Source organism: Scyliorhinus torazame, chromosome 2, assembly GCF_047496885.1.
Source record: "Scyliorhinus torazame isolate Kashiwa2021f chromosome 2, sScyTor2.1, whole genome shotgun sequence".
NCBI lineage: Eukaryota > Metazoa > Chordata > Chondrichthyes > Carcharhiniformes > Scyliorhinidae > Scyliorhinus > Scyliorhinus torazame.
In genome coordinates this window covers 360,399,139-360,419,093 of record NC_092708.1, presented here as the reverse complement: position 1 = coordinate 360,419,093, position 19,955 = coordinate 360,399,139, and the positions used below count along the sequence as shown (strand labels likewise).

The following is a 19,955-nucleotide window of genomic DNA, read 5'->3' as shown; positions in this document are numbered from 1 at the left end:
TGGAATGACGGCGGATGAAGCGTGGACTTTTATTGTGGAAGAAAAACTGGAATGAGCGGGTTATTAAAAAGAACGTTTGAACAAAGTGGTGGGGCGAATGTGGGGGGCGAAGAGGGGGGTTAAAAAGGGGGGAAAGAGGAGTTTTATGTACTAATCCTGCGATGTGGTAACTTTTCTCTCTTCCACAGGTGGTGATGGGGGAGGAGGGGAGGTGGAGGAGATGGGGCGTTGGCCATTGGGGGCGGGGCCAAGGGAGAAGCACGGGCTTGGTTCCCGCGCTATGATAATCATGGCGGGAATAGAGAAGCAGGAAGGAGGGGGCGTCGCACGGTGCGAGCCGAGGTCACGGGGGGAAGCCGAGGTCGGCCAGAGTTTGCTGACTTCTGGGAGCAACATGGGGGGAGTAATTACGCTAGCGGGGGATCTAGCGGGGGGGGTGGGAGGGGGGAATTACTGGGTTGCTGCTGCTGGGGAGAGGGGGGAGCTGGTATGGGAGGGGATGGGCGGGGGGGGGGGCACCGCCTGGGGGAGATACAGCTGCGTGGGAACCGGGTGAGGAGCTGGAAAAAGGGGATGGCTAATCGACAAGGGGGGGGGGGTAGGAAGCCCCCCAACCCGGCTGATCACGTGGAACGTGAGAGGGCTGAACGGGCCGATAAAGAGGGCACGGGTACTCGCACACCTTAAGAAACTTAGGGTAGATGTGGTTATGTTACAGGAAACGCACCTGAAACTGATAGACCAGGTTAGGCTACGCAAAGGATGGGTGGGGCAGGTGTTCCATTCGGGGCTAGATGCGAAAAACAGGGGGGTGGCTATATTAGTGGGGAAGCGGGTAATGTTCGAGGCAAAGACTATAGTGGCGGATAACGGGGGCAGATACGTGATGGTGAGTGGCAAACTACAGGGGGAGACGGTGGTTTTGGTAAACGTATATGCCCCGAACTGGGATGATGCCAATTTTATGAGGCGGATGCTAGGACGCATTCCGGACCTAGAGATGGGAAAGCTGATAATGGGGGGAGATTTTAATACGGTGTTGGAACCAGGGCTGGATAGGTCGAAGTCCAGGACTGGAAGGGGGCCGGCAGCAGCCAAGGTACTTAAAGATTTTATGGAGCAGATGGGAGGTGTAGACCCGTGGAGATTTAGCAGACCTAGGAGTAAGGAGTTCTCGTTTTTCTCCTATGTCCATAAAGTCTACTCGCGAATAGACTTTTTTGTGCTGGGAAGGGCGTTGATCCCGAAGGTGAGGGGAACGGAGTATACGGCTATAGCCATTTCGGATCACGCTCCACACTGGGTAGGCTTGGAGATAGGGGAGGAAACAGGAGGGCGCCCACCCTGGAGAATGGACATGGGACTAATGGCAGATGAGGGGGTGTGTCTAAGGGTGAGGGGGTGCATTGAAAAGTACTTGGAACTCAATGATAATGGGGAGGTCCAGGTGGGAGTGGTCTGGGAGGCGCTGAAGGCGGTGGTTAGAGGGGAGCTGATATCAATAAGGGTACATAAAGGGAAGCAGGAGAGTAAGGAACGGGAGCGGTTGCTGCAAGAACTTTTGAGGGTGGACAGACAATATGCGGAAGCACCGGAGGAGGGACTGTACAGGGAAAGGCAAAGGCTACATGTAGAATTTGACTTGCTGACTACGGGCACTGCAGAGGCACAATGGAGGAAGGCACAGGGTGTACAGTACGAATATGGGGAGAAGGCGAGCAGGTTGCTGGCACACCAATTGAGGAAAAGGGGAGCAGCGAGGGAAATAGGGGGAGTGAGGGATGAGGAAGGAGAGATGGAGCGGGGAGCGGAGAGAGTGAATGGAGTGTTCGAGGCATTTTATAAAAAATTATATGAAGCTCAACCCCCGGATGGGAGGGAGAGAATGATGGGCTTTTTGGATCGGCTGGAATTTCCCAAGGTGGAAGAGCAGGAAAGGGTGGGACTGGGAGCACAGATCGAGGTAGAAGAAGTGGTGAAAGGAATTAGGAGCATGCAGGCGGGAAAGGCCCCGGGACCGGATGGATTCCCAGTCGAATTCTATAGAAAATATGTGGACTTGCTCGCCCCGGTATTGAAGAGGACCTTTAATGAGGCAAAGGAAAGGGGACAACTGCCCCCGACTATGTCTGAAGCAACGATATCGCTTCTCTTAAAGAAGGAAAAGGACCCGCTACAATGCGGGTCCTATAGACCTATTTCCCTCCTAAATGTAGATGCCAAGATCCTGGCCAAGGTAATGGCAATGAGAATAGAGGAATGTGTCCCGGGGGTGGTCCACGAGGACCAAGCTGGGTTTGTGAAGGGGAGACAGCTGAACACGAATATACGGAGGCTGTTAGGGGTAATGATGATGCCCCCACCAGAGGGGGAAACGGAGATAGTAGTGGCGATGGATGCTGAGAAAGCATTTGATAGAGTGGAGTGGGATTATTTGTGGGAGGTGTTGAGGAGATTTGGTTTTGGAGAGGGGTATGTTAGATGGGTGCAGCTGTTGTATAGGGCCCCGATGGCGAGTGTGGGCACGAATGGACGGGGATCTGCATATTTTCGGCTCCATAGAGGGACAAGGCAGGGATGCCCTCTGTCCCCATTATTGTTTGCACTGGCGATTGAGCCCCTGGCGATAGCGTTGAGGGGTTCCAAGAAGTGGAGGGGAGTACTTAGAGGAGGAGAAGAACACCGGGTATCTTTGTATGCGGACGATTTGTTACTATATGTGGCAGACCCGGCGGAGGAGATGCCAGAAATAATGCGGATACTTGGGGAGTTTGGGGATTTTTCAGGGTATAAATTGAACATGGGGAAAAGTGAGTTGTTTGTGGTGCATCCAGGGGAGCAGAGTAGAGAAATAGAGGACCTACCGTTGAGGAAGGTAACAAGGGACTTTCGTTACCTGGGGATCCAGATAGCCAAGAATTGGGGCACATTGCATCGGTTAAATTTAACGCGGTTGGTGGAACAAATGGAGGAGGATTTCAAGAGATGGGATATGGTATCCCTGTCACTGGCAGGGAGGGTGCAGGCGGTTAAGATGGTGGTCCTCCCGAGATTCCTCTTTGTGTTTCAGTGCCTCCCGGTGGTGATCACGAAGGCTTTTTAAAAAAGGATCGAAAAGAGCATCATGGGTTTTGTGTGGGCCGGGAAGACCCCGAGAGTGAGGAAGGGATTCTTACAGCGTAGCAGGGATAGGGGGGGTGCTGGCACTACCGAGCCTAAGTGAGTATTATTGGGCCGCTAATATTTCAATGGTGAGTAAGTGGATGGGAGAGGAGGAGGGAGCGGCGTGGAAGAGATTAGAGAGGGCGTCCTGTAGGGGGACTAGCCTACAGGCTATGGTGACAGCCCCATTGCCGTTCTCACCGAGGAACTACACCACAAGCCCGGTGGTGGTGGCTACACTGAAGATTTGGGGACAGTGGAGACGGCATAGGGGAAAGACTGGAGCCTTGGGGGGGTCCCCGATAAGAAACGACCATAGGTTTGCCCCGGGGGGAATGGATGGGGGATATGGAATGTGGCAAAGAGCAGGAATAACGCAACTGAAAGATCTGTTTGTGGATGGGAAGTTTGCGAGTCTGGGAGCGCTGACCGAGAAATATGGGTTGCCCCAAGGGAATGCATTCAGGTATATGCAACTGAGGGCTTTTGCGAGGCAACAGGTGAGGGAATTCCTGCAGCTCCCGACACAAGAGGCGCAGGACAGAGTGATCTCAAAGACATGGGTGGGGGGTGGTAAGGTGTCAGATATATATAGGGAAATGAGGGACGAAGGGGAGACTATGGTAGATGAACTAAAAGGGAAATGGGAAGAAGAGCTGGGGGAGGAGATCGAGGAGGGGCTGTGGGCAGATGCCCTAAGCAGGGTAAACTCGTCATCCTCGTGTGCCAGGCTAAGCCTGATTCAGTTTAAGGTATTACACAGGGCGCATATGACTGGAGCACGGCTCAGTAAATTCTTTGGGGTGGAGGATAGGTGTGCGAGGTGCTCGAGAAGCCCAGCGAATCATACCCATATGTTTTGGTCATGCCCGGCACTACAGGGGTTTTGGATGGGGGTGACAAAGGTGCTTTCAAAAGTAGTAGGGGTCCGGGTCGAACCAAGCTGTTGGGTTGGCTATATTTGGGGTTGCACAAGAGCCGGGAGTGCAGGAGGCGAGAGAGGCCGATGTTTTGGCCTTTGCGTCCCTAGTAGCCCGGCATAGGATATTGCTAATGTGGAAAGAAGCCAAGCCCCCGGGGGTGGAGACCTGGATAAATGACATGGCAGGGTTTATAAAGCTAGAGCGGATTAAGTTCGTTCTAAGGGGGTCGGCTCAAGGGTTCACCAGGCGGTGGCAACCGTTCGTCGAATACCTCGCAGAAAGATAGATGGAATGGAAAAAAGAAGGCAGCAGCAGCAGCCCAGGATCGGGGGGGGGGGGGGGGGGGGGAGGGGAGGGGGGGGGGGAGGAGGAACCAGAAGGACTCTCAGGGTTGTTAATATATACTGTATAATATGTATAGGTCGTTGCTACAGATAATTATATATTGGACTTTTAAATTATATTTTTGGAGAGTGTTACTTGTGATAAGGCAGTTGCCAATTAGGGTTAGTTTTCATTTTTGTTATTTATTATTTATTCATTTTCTGTTTATAAAATAGGTCATTGTTATTTGTGTTGTTATAATATTGTGTAAAGGATGCACAATGTACTGTGTTGGTTGACCAAAAATTTTCAATAAAATATTTTTTTAAAAAAAAGTTAATGCAAATCTTTACTTCTTTCCCTTTTTTGCTCCTCTCCACTAACCTTCGAAACTCTGCAACTACGCTGCACCACAAGATTCTAAATAGTGAAGAACATGGGCTGGATTCTTCTGTCCTCCAGCCGCGAGTTGTTTCGGGACGGCGCGGCATTCGCTGGCAGCGGGATTTTCTGCTCCCGTCGCACCGCCCCACGCCGTTGGGAAACCCATGGGCGGGGTGCGCTGCCACAACGAACAGCAAATCCCAACAGCCAGAGAATTCTGGCCCTTATAATCTCCATCCATTCTAAGGACTGCTATCTCCATAAACACGACTGAATTTTTCAAATAGATAAAGCAGAGTGGACTGAAATTTCAAATTACACCGCTGTCAGTTTCTTGTGCAACTTGGCAAAGAATTACAGCGACTGCTGTTATTAGCTGAAAATTGCAACTTCTGACCTTTGACGTGATGCAGGATATGAGGTTGCAGTTGGAAACTCTGAGCTTTACATTTATATAGCTCTCAGTTCCAATGGAATAACCAGCTGAAATTGGCTGCTAACCTACTGCTGATGCCAAGAAATTAAACTGTGGAAAACAGATTTCTTCTTATTATAAAAAAAACAAATGATTCAGGACTTCTGATTGGAAAAACCTGCAAGTATTGTGGACTGTGAGGAGAATGGTGAGAGTCTTCAAGAGGTCATCGAAGGGCTGGTGGATTAGGCAGGAATGTGGCAGGTTACATTTAATGCTGTGAAGTCTGAATTGATGCATTTTGGTAGAAAACATGAACCCTGGCAATATAAAATAAATACTACAATTCTAAAGTAGGGACAGGAACAGAAGGACCTGGGTGTATATGAGCACCAATCATTGAAGGTGGCGGGGAAGGTTGAGAAAGTGATTAAAAATGCATATGGAATCCGGGGCTTTATAAGTAGAGGCCTGAAGTACAAAATCAAGGAAGTTATAATGGACCTTTAAAGATCTTTGGTTCAGCCTCAACTGGAGTATTGTGTCCAATTCTGGCCACCACACTTCAGGAAGAATGTGAGGGCTCCATGGAGGCTGTAAACATCTTTAGGAGGATGGCTCCAGAGGACACTGATTTAAGGTGATTGGCAAAAGAACCACAGGCGACATGAGTAAAAATGTTTTCTGCAGCGAGTGGTTTTGACTTGGAATGTATTGCCTCAGACCCTGGTGGCAGCAGATTTACTCAGGTCTTTCAAAAAAGAACAAGATTTGCTCCTGACAGGGAAAAGGATACTGCAATACGATGGGGAAAGTGTGTAGCGAGCTGTTGTTGTTTCCCTTCCTGCAATTTCCATACTTAGTTTTTCCCGGAACTGGTCGCTAGCCTGTCGCCAGAGGCTTATAGCTTGAGGGGTGCCACTCTGCGTCAAGCCTGGCTGACCAGACGTCTCTCCTGCTCTTATTACCTTCCATTGGCGTGAGTGGGAATGTTTTGCAGGTTGACACTCAACCTGTTTGACCGCGTTATGAACGCACCTTCCTTGGACATCAAGTCCTGGGGTGGGCCTCAAACCCAGAGCTTCTGGCTCAGAGGTAGAGACACCACTCACTGCTCCACAAGACCTTGTGGTCTAAATTGCTAAATAGGTCCAAAGAGCTAAGTTGCTCTTGCAGGCAGTTGGCAAGGCCTCAATGGGTCGACGGTCCTCTTCCTGCACTGCAACCACTCTGTGATTAATGTAAAATGTTGTTCTGTGTGCAGTTTCTCAGCTTTGCATAATAAAAATGAAGAAAATGCAGTGAGAGCAAATATGTTTATGGAGTCAACTTTAAAGCTAAGGGAAAAAATGAAGTCCATTCATGTTACGCGTGTTCCTACTAATTTCTATCTGCTGGCACACTGTGCTCCAAGCAAGAATAGCCATACCTTCTCCTAAGTGTAGTGAAGGGTCAAGTAGCTCCATCATATATTCCACATCGAGAAGCAACGATGTCAGGTCACTCCTTGCCAGCACATACATTAACACAGGGAGGAAATCATCAGCACCGTGTGATTTTGCTAAAACAGAAGCAGAATTGGAAAGTGAATTAGCAACTTCTATTACTCCCACAGTGCTGTTACCTGCAGTGAAAGACCACTATGAACGAGGAGAGAAACGATCCATTTCTGATGTATTCCACTGCTTTGGCTTTTATTTTATTTATAAACGCATTTTATTCAAACTTGTATCAAAGTTGGTTACAGCAAATAAACACCCCAGGAAACATTCTTCCCAACAATCAACTATACAGTTTGTACAGATTTAATCCTTTGTCACCCGCACATGTTTTGTGCACGAAAACAGACCCTTGGGAATGAACCCAGACACACACCTTCAACTTGCTGTTTTGTTATAAACCTTGCTTGAATTACATTTCCAAAACACTGGCATCCTGTTCACATTAGAATCCTACCATTGGTGGTGCTATATTTGCTATCAGAAATGATACTTTTTGTCCGTGTGGAGTTTGCACATTCTCCCCGTGTCTGCGATGGTCTCACCCCACAACCCAAAAAGATGTGCACATTAGGTGGATTGGCCACGCTAAATTGCCCCTTAATTGGAAAACAAAATAGCTGGGTACTCTAAATTTATTATAAAATAAGAAATGTTACGTTTTTACACGTTTGAATTGGTAAAAGTGCAGTGAAGGTGCAAAAGGTGAATCCTGTTTTAAACACGGCACAGTGGTGCCCTGCAGCGCCAGGGTCCTGGGTTCAATCTCGGCCTCGGGTGAATGGGTGGAATTTGCACATTCTCCCCGTGACTACGTGGGTTTCCTCCGGGGGCTCCGGTTTTCTCCCAAAATCCAAAGATGTGCAGGTTAGGTAGATTGGCCATGTTAAGTTGCCCCTTAGTATCCAACGGTTAGCTGGGGTAAGGGGTTATGAGGCGGAGGAGTGGGCCTAGGTAGAGGGCTATTTTGGAGGGTTTGTGCAGACTTGAGGGGTCGAATGGCCTCCTTCTGCACTGCAGGGAATCTATGATCTATTATTCCTGCATCAGTTGCCTTATTCATGGATGCTAGCTCTTAATTCAGGGTTTCATCACTGACAAAAGTTCTTGAAGCTATTTTGTGATCACTATATCATTTACAGTGCAGGAGGCCATTCGGCCCATCGTGTCTGCACCGGCCCTTGGAAAGAGCACCCTACTTAAGCCCACACCTCCATCCTATCCCTGTAACCCAGTAACCCCACCTAACCTTTTTGGATACTAAGGACAATTTAGCATGGCCAATCCACCTAACCTGCACATCTTTGGACTGTGGGAGGAAACTGGAGCACCCGGAGGAAACCCAGGCAGACATGGGGAGAACGTGCAGACTCCGCACAGACAGTGACCCAAGCCGGGAATCGAACCTGGGACCCTGGAGCTGTGAAGCAACAGTGTTAGCCACTGTGTAATCTTGCCACCCTCTGTGCTACTGTGCCACCCTATATATATGTAGATATATATATATATATATATATATATATACCAAGAAATTTTTGATATTAAAATATTTTGTGGCTTGTAAGTGCCAGAGAAATGCTTATTCAATTTTATGGCCTTTCCTTTCATCCTCTCACAAGCCACGACACATGATGGGATTTGGTTCCATAGGCGCTGGCAATCTTTTCTTCAACCATTTGCAAATTGAAGTTCTTCAGGTATGGACCAAGGCAGTGGACGTCAGTAGGTGTATTAACCGACGGGGAGCCGGTTTGGTTCAGTGGGCTAGGCAACTGGTCCGTGATGCAGAGCGAGGTCGGCAGGGTGGGTTCACATTCCCGTGCTGGCTGCGGTTATTCATGGAGGCCCCACCTTCTCAAACATGCCTCTCGCCTGAGATGTGGTGATCCTCAGGTTAAATAACCACCAATCAGCTCTCCCCCCTCAAAGGGGAAAGCAGCCTATGGTCATCTGGGACTATGGCGACTTTACACTTTTACACTAACTGTGGGGGTAGATCTCAACCCAATTTGGTCCTGCCCTTACCCAATATCCTTCCATGTACACTTTCCAGGAAGGGATAGCTAATTGCCAGGCAATAAATCGAGCACGGGTTGATTTTTCCTGCCTCTTGACCAAGCACAAAAGCACCATATTGTGCGACAGGCAATAGGTTATTCTGTGCATAAGATGGAGCTGTGCAGGAGCAGGCCTCTCCCCTTAACACAAAGTCTAACTGCAGTTGTTGAGAGAAATTTACAAATTGGCAATCACTTATGAACTTTCTGGCTCAGGATCAGGGGGAACAAGCTCAAAGAACTGCTTTCGCCTGTTGTCACACTGGTGACAACCTGAAGATTGATGTCTGCCGTGCGTAGGAACCATGCTAGACATATTGGCTCGGATGTTGCTATAGTAATGACAGCAACATTGTCAGTGTTCCCCTTTATTGTGGCTCCAAAACAGACAGCAGCGTCTGGAGTTGGCACATATGCTGTCAGTAATTCCATGCTCCTCCATGCGCTGCTCAACTCCACCCCCCCCCCCCCCCCCCCCATGGCTCTGATCAATTAGAAATCACTGAACTGACGAGAACGTGCCTATTAGTCTCAATGTGAGAACAATTGATAAAGATACACCCCGGTGAATACGTAGTGGCACACTAAGTTCACAATTTCTGCTGAAACACCTCTCTGGCCCTGGAAAACCATATTCATCATTTTGGAATGTCAAATTCCTCGAGCATGATATTTTAAAAGATATTTTAAAATATTAATAAAATCGTTTACGATATTTCAGTTTATTTGTATCCCACGTGATCGTTCATTTCACTTTCTGAAAAACCTAATTAAAAGTGAAGGATAATGAGTACATATTATGCACTGTCTGTGTCAATTCTTCATTGACTGCCCACCCTGCCTGATGATATTATCCTTGCTGGGCGACTGTTGATCCCCTTGATTTGGCATCAGATTCATACTGACACTGGAAAGGGGGAAATTCAAGCCACGGAGACTGCTAGATTTTTTGCAGGCAACCTGCGTCGAGGAAAGCGGTAAATGTTGCTACTTTGCTGCTGTGTGAGAAATCCAGGCCAATGGTTGACCTTTCACCTTCATCAGCTGAGCATAAATCCTTCGCAATAAACTTGATAGAAAACTAATCTGGCCCTGCTGGAAACTACCTGGAGCATCTAACCGAAGGGATCCATTTCTGGTCAAAAGTAAGAGTGCTTTGAATGCCTTTGTTTTTAGTAGACAATGATTTTAAAAAATAAATCTGCTCTAATATTACTGAGGAGCAACAATTCGAAATATAGAAAGGAAGAAAATTTCTAACGTTATCTTTGTTTTAAAATAGATGCTTCTTTTTTTCCCGATGACAACTTCAGGAATGCTTCTGGGTATGTGATACGGTACTTCCTAAATTAATTTCTGTTCCACTTTATTCAGTGTTATGTGGCTAAATCACATAGTATTCCACTGGGCTTTGTCATATTGAATGCTAATCCTAACAAAAGCCTATGGTTCGCTGATAGTTAGACCACCGACCCAGCATCTCTCGAAAGCCGGATGAATTTGGAAAATCTGCACAATGATCTGCATCATGGGTTCGCCTTGCTCTGTCCAAATAAAGCTGGTTTCAAATCACTGCACTAGATTGTCTCTTGGACTCAACATTAGCCCTTATAAGGGCGGCTCCATGTTTTTATGCTCAGCTGCAGGATTTTAACCCACTTGCCTTCTACGGACTGGATGCTGTAATCTGGCAATTGCAAACGTGTGCTACTCAGTCACTTACTTCTCAAGAGACAAGTGTGGATGGCTGATCGAAAAGACTGTATTAACGCTGCTGTTGTGTACAAGAAACAAATCTTACAACAGGCCCACCTAGCTGAAATACACCTCCCCCTCCCCCCTCTGGCGACAAATGGAATCTCTTATGCACTGCAGGTAAGTTAAAAGTCATATAATTTAACATATACCAAGATCTTCAGTGTATAGAAATTACAAAAGGCAACGAGATACGTTTTGCAACAGTTCTTTCAGGCACAGATGACAGAATCATGGAAACATAGAATTCCTACAGTACAGGGGGAGGCCCTTCGGCCCTTCGAGTCTGCACTGATCTCTGAAAGAGCACCCGACCCAGGCCCAATCATCCACCCCATCCTTATAACCCCACCTAACCTACACATCGTTTGGACACTAAGGGGCAGGTTAGTGTGGCCAATCCGCCTAACCTGCGCATTTTTGGACTGTGGGAGGAAACTGGAGCTCCCGGAGCAAATCCAAGCAGACACGGGGAGAAAGTGCAAACTCCACGCATTCAATTGCCCAAGGCCGGAATTGAACCCGGGTCCCTGGCGCTGAGAGGCAGCATTGCTAACCACCGATGGGTTGCCAAAGTACGGTTGTAGCAAGCGGTGGACCGTGGCTCACTCTGTAAGGTTGCACGTCCACCCAAACATGGGTCTGTGCGAATGCCAAGTTTCAACAAACGTAAAAGGCTCCAATTGAAACGGTGAGTTAAATGCGTTTTGTAAAATAATTTTGTGTGAAATTAAGGAGCGTAAGGAGGAAGGACTGGGGCTGAAGGTAATGTACTGAATGATGTGTGAGATGAGGTGGTTGTACTGGTGCATTAAATGAGCAGATTGCTTCCCTCAGTCAGGTGGAACTGAACATGCTGCTCCCAGTTACTTCCACTCACTGCTTCTTTCAAGCCATTTATTTTTAAGAGCAGTGGTGGCCACTGTTTTGTAGCAAAATAAAGATCACTGTTGAATATCACTTGTATTATGTTGTGTGAAACTCTAGGTGGCGCCATGTGTTAAGGCATTGGTTATGCTCTAATACCGCCCCCACCACTTATACTCTCCAGGCCTATCAAGGACATATTGGGTAGATACCGCGAACCATTTGCTAGTATGTAAGATTCAATTGCAAAGGCACAGATTGCTGTTTTGGACAGTTCTTTGCATCACGTTAATCCTCTCCGTACAGTATTTGCTAATGTCCAATCTTTGGCCTTTACCCTGATAAAAAACTCCAGTTTTGCCACGCTCTATTAGGGAATGGTGGGGAGTGTCAGAAGGACTTAGCAGGCTGATTAACAACCTGCTTTGAGTCACATGAATGCTCCTTCTGCAGCCACAGGTCTTGGAGTAGGGCTTAAACCCGGGGATTTCCAGCTCAGAAGGAAGAATTCTACTGACTGAGCCATTTGGGCTCCCAATAGACTCTCGGTCGTTGTGTGTCTCCCCACATGATTGCCTCTTTGCTGATGTTTCTCCAGTCTGTACAGGAAATGAGTGGACACTGTATCTGACACCAATGTGTTGGAGAATGGTGGAGCCTAGAGGAATCACCTCTAGGCCTTTGTTTTCAAAAACCTTTGTTTTTGCTGCGATCGATTATCTCATTAATTGATTTGAGGCATTCAAAAAGGCCTGAACTGGATTCACACAGCTCTCAATGACATGAGTTGTACTGAGACTTTTCAAGCACCCCCCCCCCCTCCCCGCCCCCGGCTTGCTTCTTTGGTATGAAGAGGAGCAGGCAGATGATTAGCGCATGGAATTTAACGGTCCATCCGCAGTGCAGTGGAACCTGGTTGGCCCATACTCCAGACCTCCCCCATGGGTGTAAATGGCACTTAAGTCCTGTCAAGCTCGGTAATTTTGAGGCTATGGAGTCCAGGGTCCGCTTCCTTCTAAGTGTGCCAGCTATTTGTACCAGCACAGGAGTCTTTATTTCCCTGATGCATCTTGGTGCCGAGTGCAGGATGATGCAGGGCTGGGCCGTGGGTTGGTGTTTGCGATTTCCTATCTGGCACAGTCCCAAATTCAGTAAGAGAGGCAAAGGGTGACTCACCACATAAAGGAAATGAATAATTACAGGTTTTTCAAGACTTGTTTGACAGTTATTATACTAATAGTCGTTTGGTGGTACAGAGCTTGAGTGTTGCTGAAAACAGAGACATGTCAAAGCTTTTCGTCTTGCACTCATCAGGACACTTTACAAGAATACCGATATAAGGGGAAAACAACAATCTGTACTGTATGAGAAGAGAGTGCTAATAGGTAGAAATGTTGCCATAGAGTATGAATCAGGTGACTGATAGTTGACCGCCTGCCATTCTTGAAATTTAAACCAGGCAGTTTGACCCTGATTGGTCGAGGCATTGTCCTGAGGAATGAGTCAGCAAATGGCTGTCACATACTTTGTTCAGCTGAAACAGGTACAATGTGTGTATTTGTTCTTTCTGTCTGCAAAGAACAGGACCTGGGTATTATTATATGAAGCTTCCAGTCTGTCTCAGACTACCCTGAAAGTGGAAGGTATCTCAAACGTTTGAGCAGCAGGTGTTTTGCGTCGCTACCTTGCAGTAGCAACACCAGTGGTATCTGTCGCTAACAAGATGCTGCCATCAAGCCAAAAAAGCATTCTGCTTATCGCCCAAATGAGTAATGTGGTGAATGAATTTCAGTGCCAGTGTGATGTTAGGCGTGTAGGCTGTGCATCCCAGTGACTGACCGATCGTATCACACAGCAGGTCTCAGCCACTATTCATAACGAGCAAGGTACAGACTGTACCAACCAATCCGTGTTTGCAATACTCTAAACTTGGTGTCCAACATGAGGGACACAATTTAACTAAATGGGAACAAAGTCCCATGGCGAGCGTATTTAACCGTGTGTTTCCTGGCATTCAGAGTTAGATAGGGGGCCCCAGTGGGGAAACATGACCGAGGCCGCACAGAGCCAAGTTTTGTACAGTGAGCAGCTCAACTCACTGGAACTCCTCAGTATAGTGAGAGGTCTTGGGAGCCCCCCACGCGACCTCCGACTCCCAAAGCCCCAACTCACAATGAGGGGATCCCCGGGCCCCCATATCCTCCCCCACTCTCCCAACACCTGCACAGACACCTTTGGCCTGATCGCTGCTGCATGCAAAATGCCAGCTTGGCAACTTGACAGTGCCAACCTGATACCCTGGCAGTGGCACATGGGCATCTTGGAAGTGCCAGGCTGGCACCCAGGTGACACTTCCAGGGTGCCAGACTGGGAGTGCCAGGGTGGCATCAACAGTGCAAAGGTACCACCCTGAATTGAGTTCCCCGAGACGACGAGGATAGATCTCAATGCCTCAGGCGTCTCGGGAACTGCATATTAAAGTGAGACTAGCTGCCATGCTCTAATGTGCAGATCTGCCAAAAAGTGATCCCGCCCACAATGAGATCACTCTAGATCATGTGAGGCGTTGCGAGCCTGGTAGATTCCGGGAGCGGGGTTCTCCTGGCTTCTATCGGCCATGTTGCGTCATGACACGCTGCTTTTTGGACGCAGCGTGGCTGTTCGATCATACCCTAGATGTGATTCTGCAATTGGACAGCATTTGCTAAATAATCCTGTGTGCTAAGGATTATGCTGACAACCAATTTAAGATTGTCAGTCGGGCTTGCACGTTTGTGTGCACTGGAACCTACATATATTAATGCACAGGTCGCTGTTCTTTGCAGACAGAAAGAATATGTACATACATTGTGCCTGTTTCAGCTGAACAAAGTAAGTGATAGCCATTCCCTTGACCCACTCCCAGGTCTTGAACCCACTACTGGGGAAAGCAGTCACTCATTGGACTTTGGACCAGGTTATCTCCCCAATTGGTATGGAGACAGGATCACTGAACAATAGAAGGCTGTGGACAGGCTCTCCAAGCTGCAGGGCCCATCAAAGATCAGAGGAGCACCTAGCTGTATTAAATAGTAAATAACTGAAAGGGCACTTCAATATGAACGTGTCCAGCATTGCCTTATGGCCAACTTGGAAGTGGCAAAGCCAGAAGTTTGGACTCCAATCGCCGTTCTGAATTCCCGGCTTATGGAAGGAAAGGAAAATAATAAACCCTGAAAAATACGATGATAAATTGGCGACAGGAGAGCTCCATAGCAAAACAATGTTAACAACATCTCGGGTCAATTCAGTTACAACAGGATGTCATTAGTTTTGATCGTTAAGATTAGAAATTAGAATTGTAAGACAATCTTCCGGAATTTGAAGAATTCTGTCTACAGATCCATCAACATAGTTACTGAGATACTGCTCGTCACTATGGTAACTGACTGTTTCCCGTGACGAGCAAACTAAAATTATCAAAGGGCCTCAACTCTTTTGTAGGAGAACGTATTGGTATTTGTGCCCCTGTTTAAAAATCATTGATCTATAGGCCATTCAGAACTAGTGCAATTGATCACAGGTGTTTTCTTAATGCTGGGCTAGAATGACTGATTGAGAGGATTTTTTCCCCAATGGACTTCGAATAAGGATGGCCTTTTGATTGGCTCCTAACAAAATCTAATCTGAGTGGCAATGGTCAGCCTGCAATGTTAGTACAGTATACAAATATACATATTAGGAGCAGAATAGGCCACTCAGCCCCTCGAGCCTGCACCATCATTCAATAAGATGATGGCTTATCGGATTGTAACCTCAACTCACATTCCCGTTTACCCCATAACCTTTCACTCCCTTGTTAATCAAGAATCTATCTAGCTCTTCCTTAAGCATATTCCAAGGCTTTGCTTCTGCTCTTTTTGAGGAAGAGTTTCAAAGGTTCATGATCCTTCAGGAGAAAAAAAATCCTTCTCATCTCTGTCTTAAATGAGTGACCCCTTGGGCGAGATTCTCCGACCCTCCGCTGGGTCGGAGAATCGCCGGGGGCTGGCGTGAATCCCGCCCCCGCCGGTTGCCGAATTCTCCGGCAACGGATATTCGGCGGGGGTGGGAATCGCGCCGCGCCAGTTGGGCCCCCCCCCCCCCCCCCCCCCCCCCGCGATTCTCCGGCCCGGTTGGGCCGAAGTCCCGCCGCTAAAATGCCTGTCCCGCTGGCGTAGATTAAACCACCTCTCTTACCGGCGGGACAAGGCGGCGCGGGCGGGCTCCGGGGTCCTGGGGGGGGGCGATCTGGCCCCGGGGGGTGCCCCCACGGTGGCCTGGCCCACGATCGGGGCCCACCGATCCGCGGGCAGCCCTGTGCCATGGGGGCACTCTTTCCCTTCCGTCTCCGCCATGGTGGAGACTGCCATGGAAGAGACTCCCTCCAATGCGCATGCGCGGGAATGCCGTCAGCGGCCGCTAACGCTCCCGCGCATGCGCCGCCCAGAGATGTAATTTCCGCGCCAGCTGGCGCGGCAACAAAGGCCTTTTCTGCCAGCTGTTGGGGCTGAAATTCGTCCGGCGCCGACCTAGCCCCTTAAGGTTGGGGCTCGGCCCCCAAAGATGCGGAGCATTCCGCACCTTTGGGGCGGCGCGATGCCCGACTGATTTGCGCCATTTTGGGCGCCAGTTGGCGGACATCGCCCCGTTTCCGGAGAATTTCACCCCTTATCTTTAAACAGTGACCTAGTTCTAAATTCCCTCACCAGAGGAAACACCTTCTCCACATCCACCCAGTCAATACCCCTCAGGATCTTAAATGTTTTCATCAAGTTGTCTCTTACTCTTCTAACCTCTAGTGGACACAAAACTAACCTCACCAACCTTTCCTCATAAGACAACCTGTCCAATCCTGGTATTAGCCTAGTAAACCTTCTTAGAACTGCTTCTAGTGCATGTACAGCTCTCCTTAGATAAGGAGATCAATGCTGTTCATGGTACTCCAGATGTGGCCTCACCGGTGCCCTGTACAACTGAAGCATAACCTTGTATCGTGCTTGGTCTGATCATTTATAATGGAAATATTCAATCACTCTGACCATGTCCCCACTTCATGCATTGCAAGTTAAAAGACAGGTCTGCTTGGAGTGTTAGTGAATATAGAAGTTACAGTATGGAAGTAGGTTATCTTGACAAACAATGGGATAGGATGGGTATAGAGGGATACGGTACAAGGAAGTGCTGAGGGTTTTGGCAAAGGTTGGCATCATGACTGGTACATGCTTGGACATTCCTGTGCTGTATTGTATTCAAAATTTGATTGTATAAGTGAATGACAGAAAATAGATTGAAGGAATATGGGAATAGGTCAGGCAAATGTAATTGGGTATATATTCCCTCATCATGAATAACGACCAACATGGATAAATGGGCCTAATAACTAAAGAACAAACAACAAAGAACATTATGAAATGAAATGTGAGAAGGGTTGGAAAATCCTGCCCATAGTTTCTGCATCAACCACTAACCATGGAAGGGAACTCAACAGGCCCATAACTCTATAAAGACCTTTCTCCTGCCCTCTGTTTAAAATCTCTTGCGTTTAATTTACTATCGACTTCTCCTTTTGCTCCAGACTCCTCAACTGTTGATACTTATTGTATCTCTTCAGGAAAAGTTTTGTTTTGGAATTTTAAAAGATTGAACCTTGAAGAAGTGAGTTCTCTGCCTGGCGGCAGGTCCCTGGCAAATATGTGCTGAGCCACATCGAAGTGCCAAGATTTATTCCTACAGGTAGGACACGAGGTAGATCTCGACTCTATCTCAGCCAGGACAGGGGATTGCACCCCGTTCTGTTGGTGTGAATCTATATGCTAGCCAACTGAGCTGACCAGCCAAATGAGGGATCCGCTCAAGTAAATCAATTTGTCCAGTGAAATTATAGAAATTGGGGGGGGAATTTGCCACCCCCATTTTCGATGGGTTGAAATGATGTCAGGGCGGAGAATCGAGGGGAAGTCCCAAAATGACTTTCACGCCTGAAGGGTTTCCCCACTCAACTGTCCCCATCCCCCCGCCAATGATGTAATGGGCTTCCCGCCATGGAAGGTCAGAAACCTCATTACCTTACATTAACTTATATTTAGCGGGCTGCCCTACTGTATCAGCCCCCCATGTCAGGCATGGCGTTACATCGGTGAGGTTTACAACAGGTTTTGTAAATCAAAACCTGCCGATGCAAACCCCCAGGATGCACTTTTATGTACAGCCCCCTACCCCCTGCCAAGGGGCAGTACTAGGAATGGGGAACTTTTGATGAGGAGGTCCGTCGGGGGAGGATTTTCCTGTGTCTGTGGGGCTGTGATTCCTTGGGGGGGGGTGCATTTGCATGAGGGGTGGGGGTCTCCAATATCTGTGGGGGTGCCCTTTTTTCTCATGGTTAGATCAGGCGCCCTAATTTCTAGAAGGCTGACATTGCTGGTGGGACGTGCTAATTCAGAGCCCGTCCCACCAGTGTGACATTGTGGGACCATCCACCAGAATATTTTTTGACCAATGTCAATAGACATGGCAGCAAAATCCAGCAGTGGAGTCCAGCGACAGCGCACAGCTTTTCCCGCCTGGGTCAACACAATCAAAAAAACCCGGAAAATTCTGCCCATGTTCCTTTTGAACGTTTTTTTAACAAAATTGCTACAAAATAACCAGGTCAATTGTCCTTTGAACAAGGACTAGGTTGAGCTAATCTGGGATGTGCCAATTATTAAATAGTCGAATAGTCTAATTGCTGTCACTTTCCTGGCTCAGTCATCAAGAATGTCATTTTGATTTTTTTTCTCTCACAAAGCCTTTCTGTCCCTCTACCTCTTGCTCGTCCTTTATAAAACTGCCTAAAACCCACTTCCTCCATCATGCTTTCGGTCATCCTTTCCCATCCTTCCTTGCTTCACTCAACATTTGATTTCCATTGTCTTAATGAGTGAAGTGTCTTGAGGCAGTTCTTCCCTTTTATTATAGGGGCAGCACGGTAGCACAAGTGGCTAGCACTGTGGGTTCAGAGCGCCAGGGTCCCAGGTTCGCTGGGTCACTGTCTGTGCGGAGTCTGCACATTCTCCCCGTGTCTGCGTGGGTTTCTTCCGGGTGCTCCAGTTTCCACCCACAGTCCAAAGGCGTGCAGGTTAGGTGGACTGGCCATGATAAATTGCCCTTGGTGACCAAAAAGGTTAGGAGGGGTTATTGGGTTACGGGGATAGGGTGGAAGTGAGGGCTTAAGTGGGTCGGTGCAGACTCGATGGGCCGAATGGCCTCCTTCTGCACTGTATGTTCTATGTATATTATATTTTGAGGATGTTGTTGTTGTGATAGGAACCTATTGAGTGACTTCATAAGAAAAGGGATAAAAAGGAAGACAAAGAATGATAGACACCTGGGAGTAAATCCTGGACAATACTTCAAAAACAGGATTCCATTGCTATTCATAAACCACGCAATGCTTTTGTGGTCCATGGCCAGAAACATTGAATTAAGTTCCTGCCTCGTCTTTCACTGCCCTTATCAGCACAAAGTCCGACAAATAAATGATCCCCCGACTGCAAGTGTTTTACTCTGCCAGACTTCAGGTGGGCCAACTTCAGGAGTCAAGTCGAAAAATGTATTTTGTCTTTCACGTGCAATGTTTTTCTTCATAACGCAAATGGGTTTTGGTTTAGTAAAGTTTACAAAAAATGCTACTCTGCTTTTACAGACATGTCCTTTTCAATGAAGCTGTACTGCAAACAACTTGTTACGGAGGGCAGGAAAACGGAATTTTATGCTAATGAATTGGTTCTGCAAAGGAGGAGATTGTGGCCAGTGCTTCAAAGAACAAAGAACAAAGAAAATGACAGTACAGGAACAGGCCCTTTGGCCCTCCCAGCCTGCGCCGATCCAGATCCTTTATCTACACCGGTCGCCTATTTAAAAGAACAAAAGAAATTAGGGCACAGGAACCACCAGTGGCCACCTTCTGTTTATTGATATATCATTGAGTGTGGTGACATGACCAGTGCATCGTCTCCTGCATGTTGATTAAATATGATTTTCTATCCGTAACATTAGCTCTAGTGATACTGCCACAGATGGTGTAATTCAGTATCAATCAAAACCGATCAAATGCAGCGCTGGGGTGAATGCAACACTCGTTAATCATAGAATTTGTAGTGCTGAAGGAGGCCATTCGGCCCATCGCGTCTGCACTGGCCATGGGAAAGAGAACCCCACTTAAGCCCACACCTTCACCCTATCCCTGTAACGCAGTAAATCCACGCAACCTTTTGGACACTAAGGGGCAATTTAGCACGGCCAATCCACCTAATCTGCACATCTTGGACTGTGGGAGGAAACTGAAGCACCCGGAGGAAACCCACGCAGACACGGGGAGAACGTGCAAACTCCACACAGTCACCCGACAGTCACCCGAGGCCGGAATTGAACCCGGGTCCCTGGAGATGTGAGGCAGCAATGCTAACCACTGTGCCACCGTGCCGCCCATTTTAATGTTACCCTCTTAATTGTGCTCCCTGAAGAAAAAAGGGGAACATGTGTAATTTTTTTGATTGCATTCTTACAG

General features: G+C 47.8%; 1 protein-coding gene and 1 long non-coding RNA gene across 3 annotated transcripts in view; one reads left to right on the top strand and one right to left on the bottom strand.

Annotated features, from left to right (window-relative positions):
* Positions 1 to 19,955, bottom strand: part of rin3 (Ras and Rab interactor 3) — a 161,378-nt gene that overhangs the window by 33,458 nt on the left and 107,965 nt on the right. For both annotated transcript variants that reach the window (XM_072492338.1, XM_072492347.1), the window contains one exon: positions 6,638 to 6,769. In XM_072492338.1, coding sequence (XP_072348439.1) covers positions 6,638 to 6,769 — 132 coding nt within the window. The remainder of the gene's footprint in view (positions 1 to 6,637; positions 6,770 to 19,955) is intronic.
* LOC140404013 (uncharacterized) lies at positions 10,457 to 19,438 on the top strand. Its single transcript, XR_011938447.1, has 2 exons — positions 10,457 to 10,639; positions 19,092 to 19,438. It is a non-coding gene; the product is annotated as an uncharacterized lncRNA (long non-coding RNA).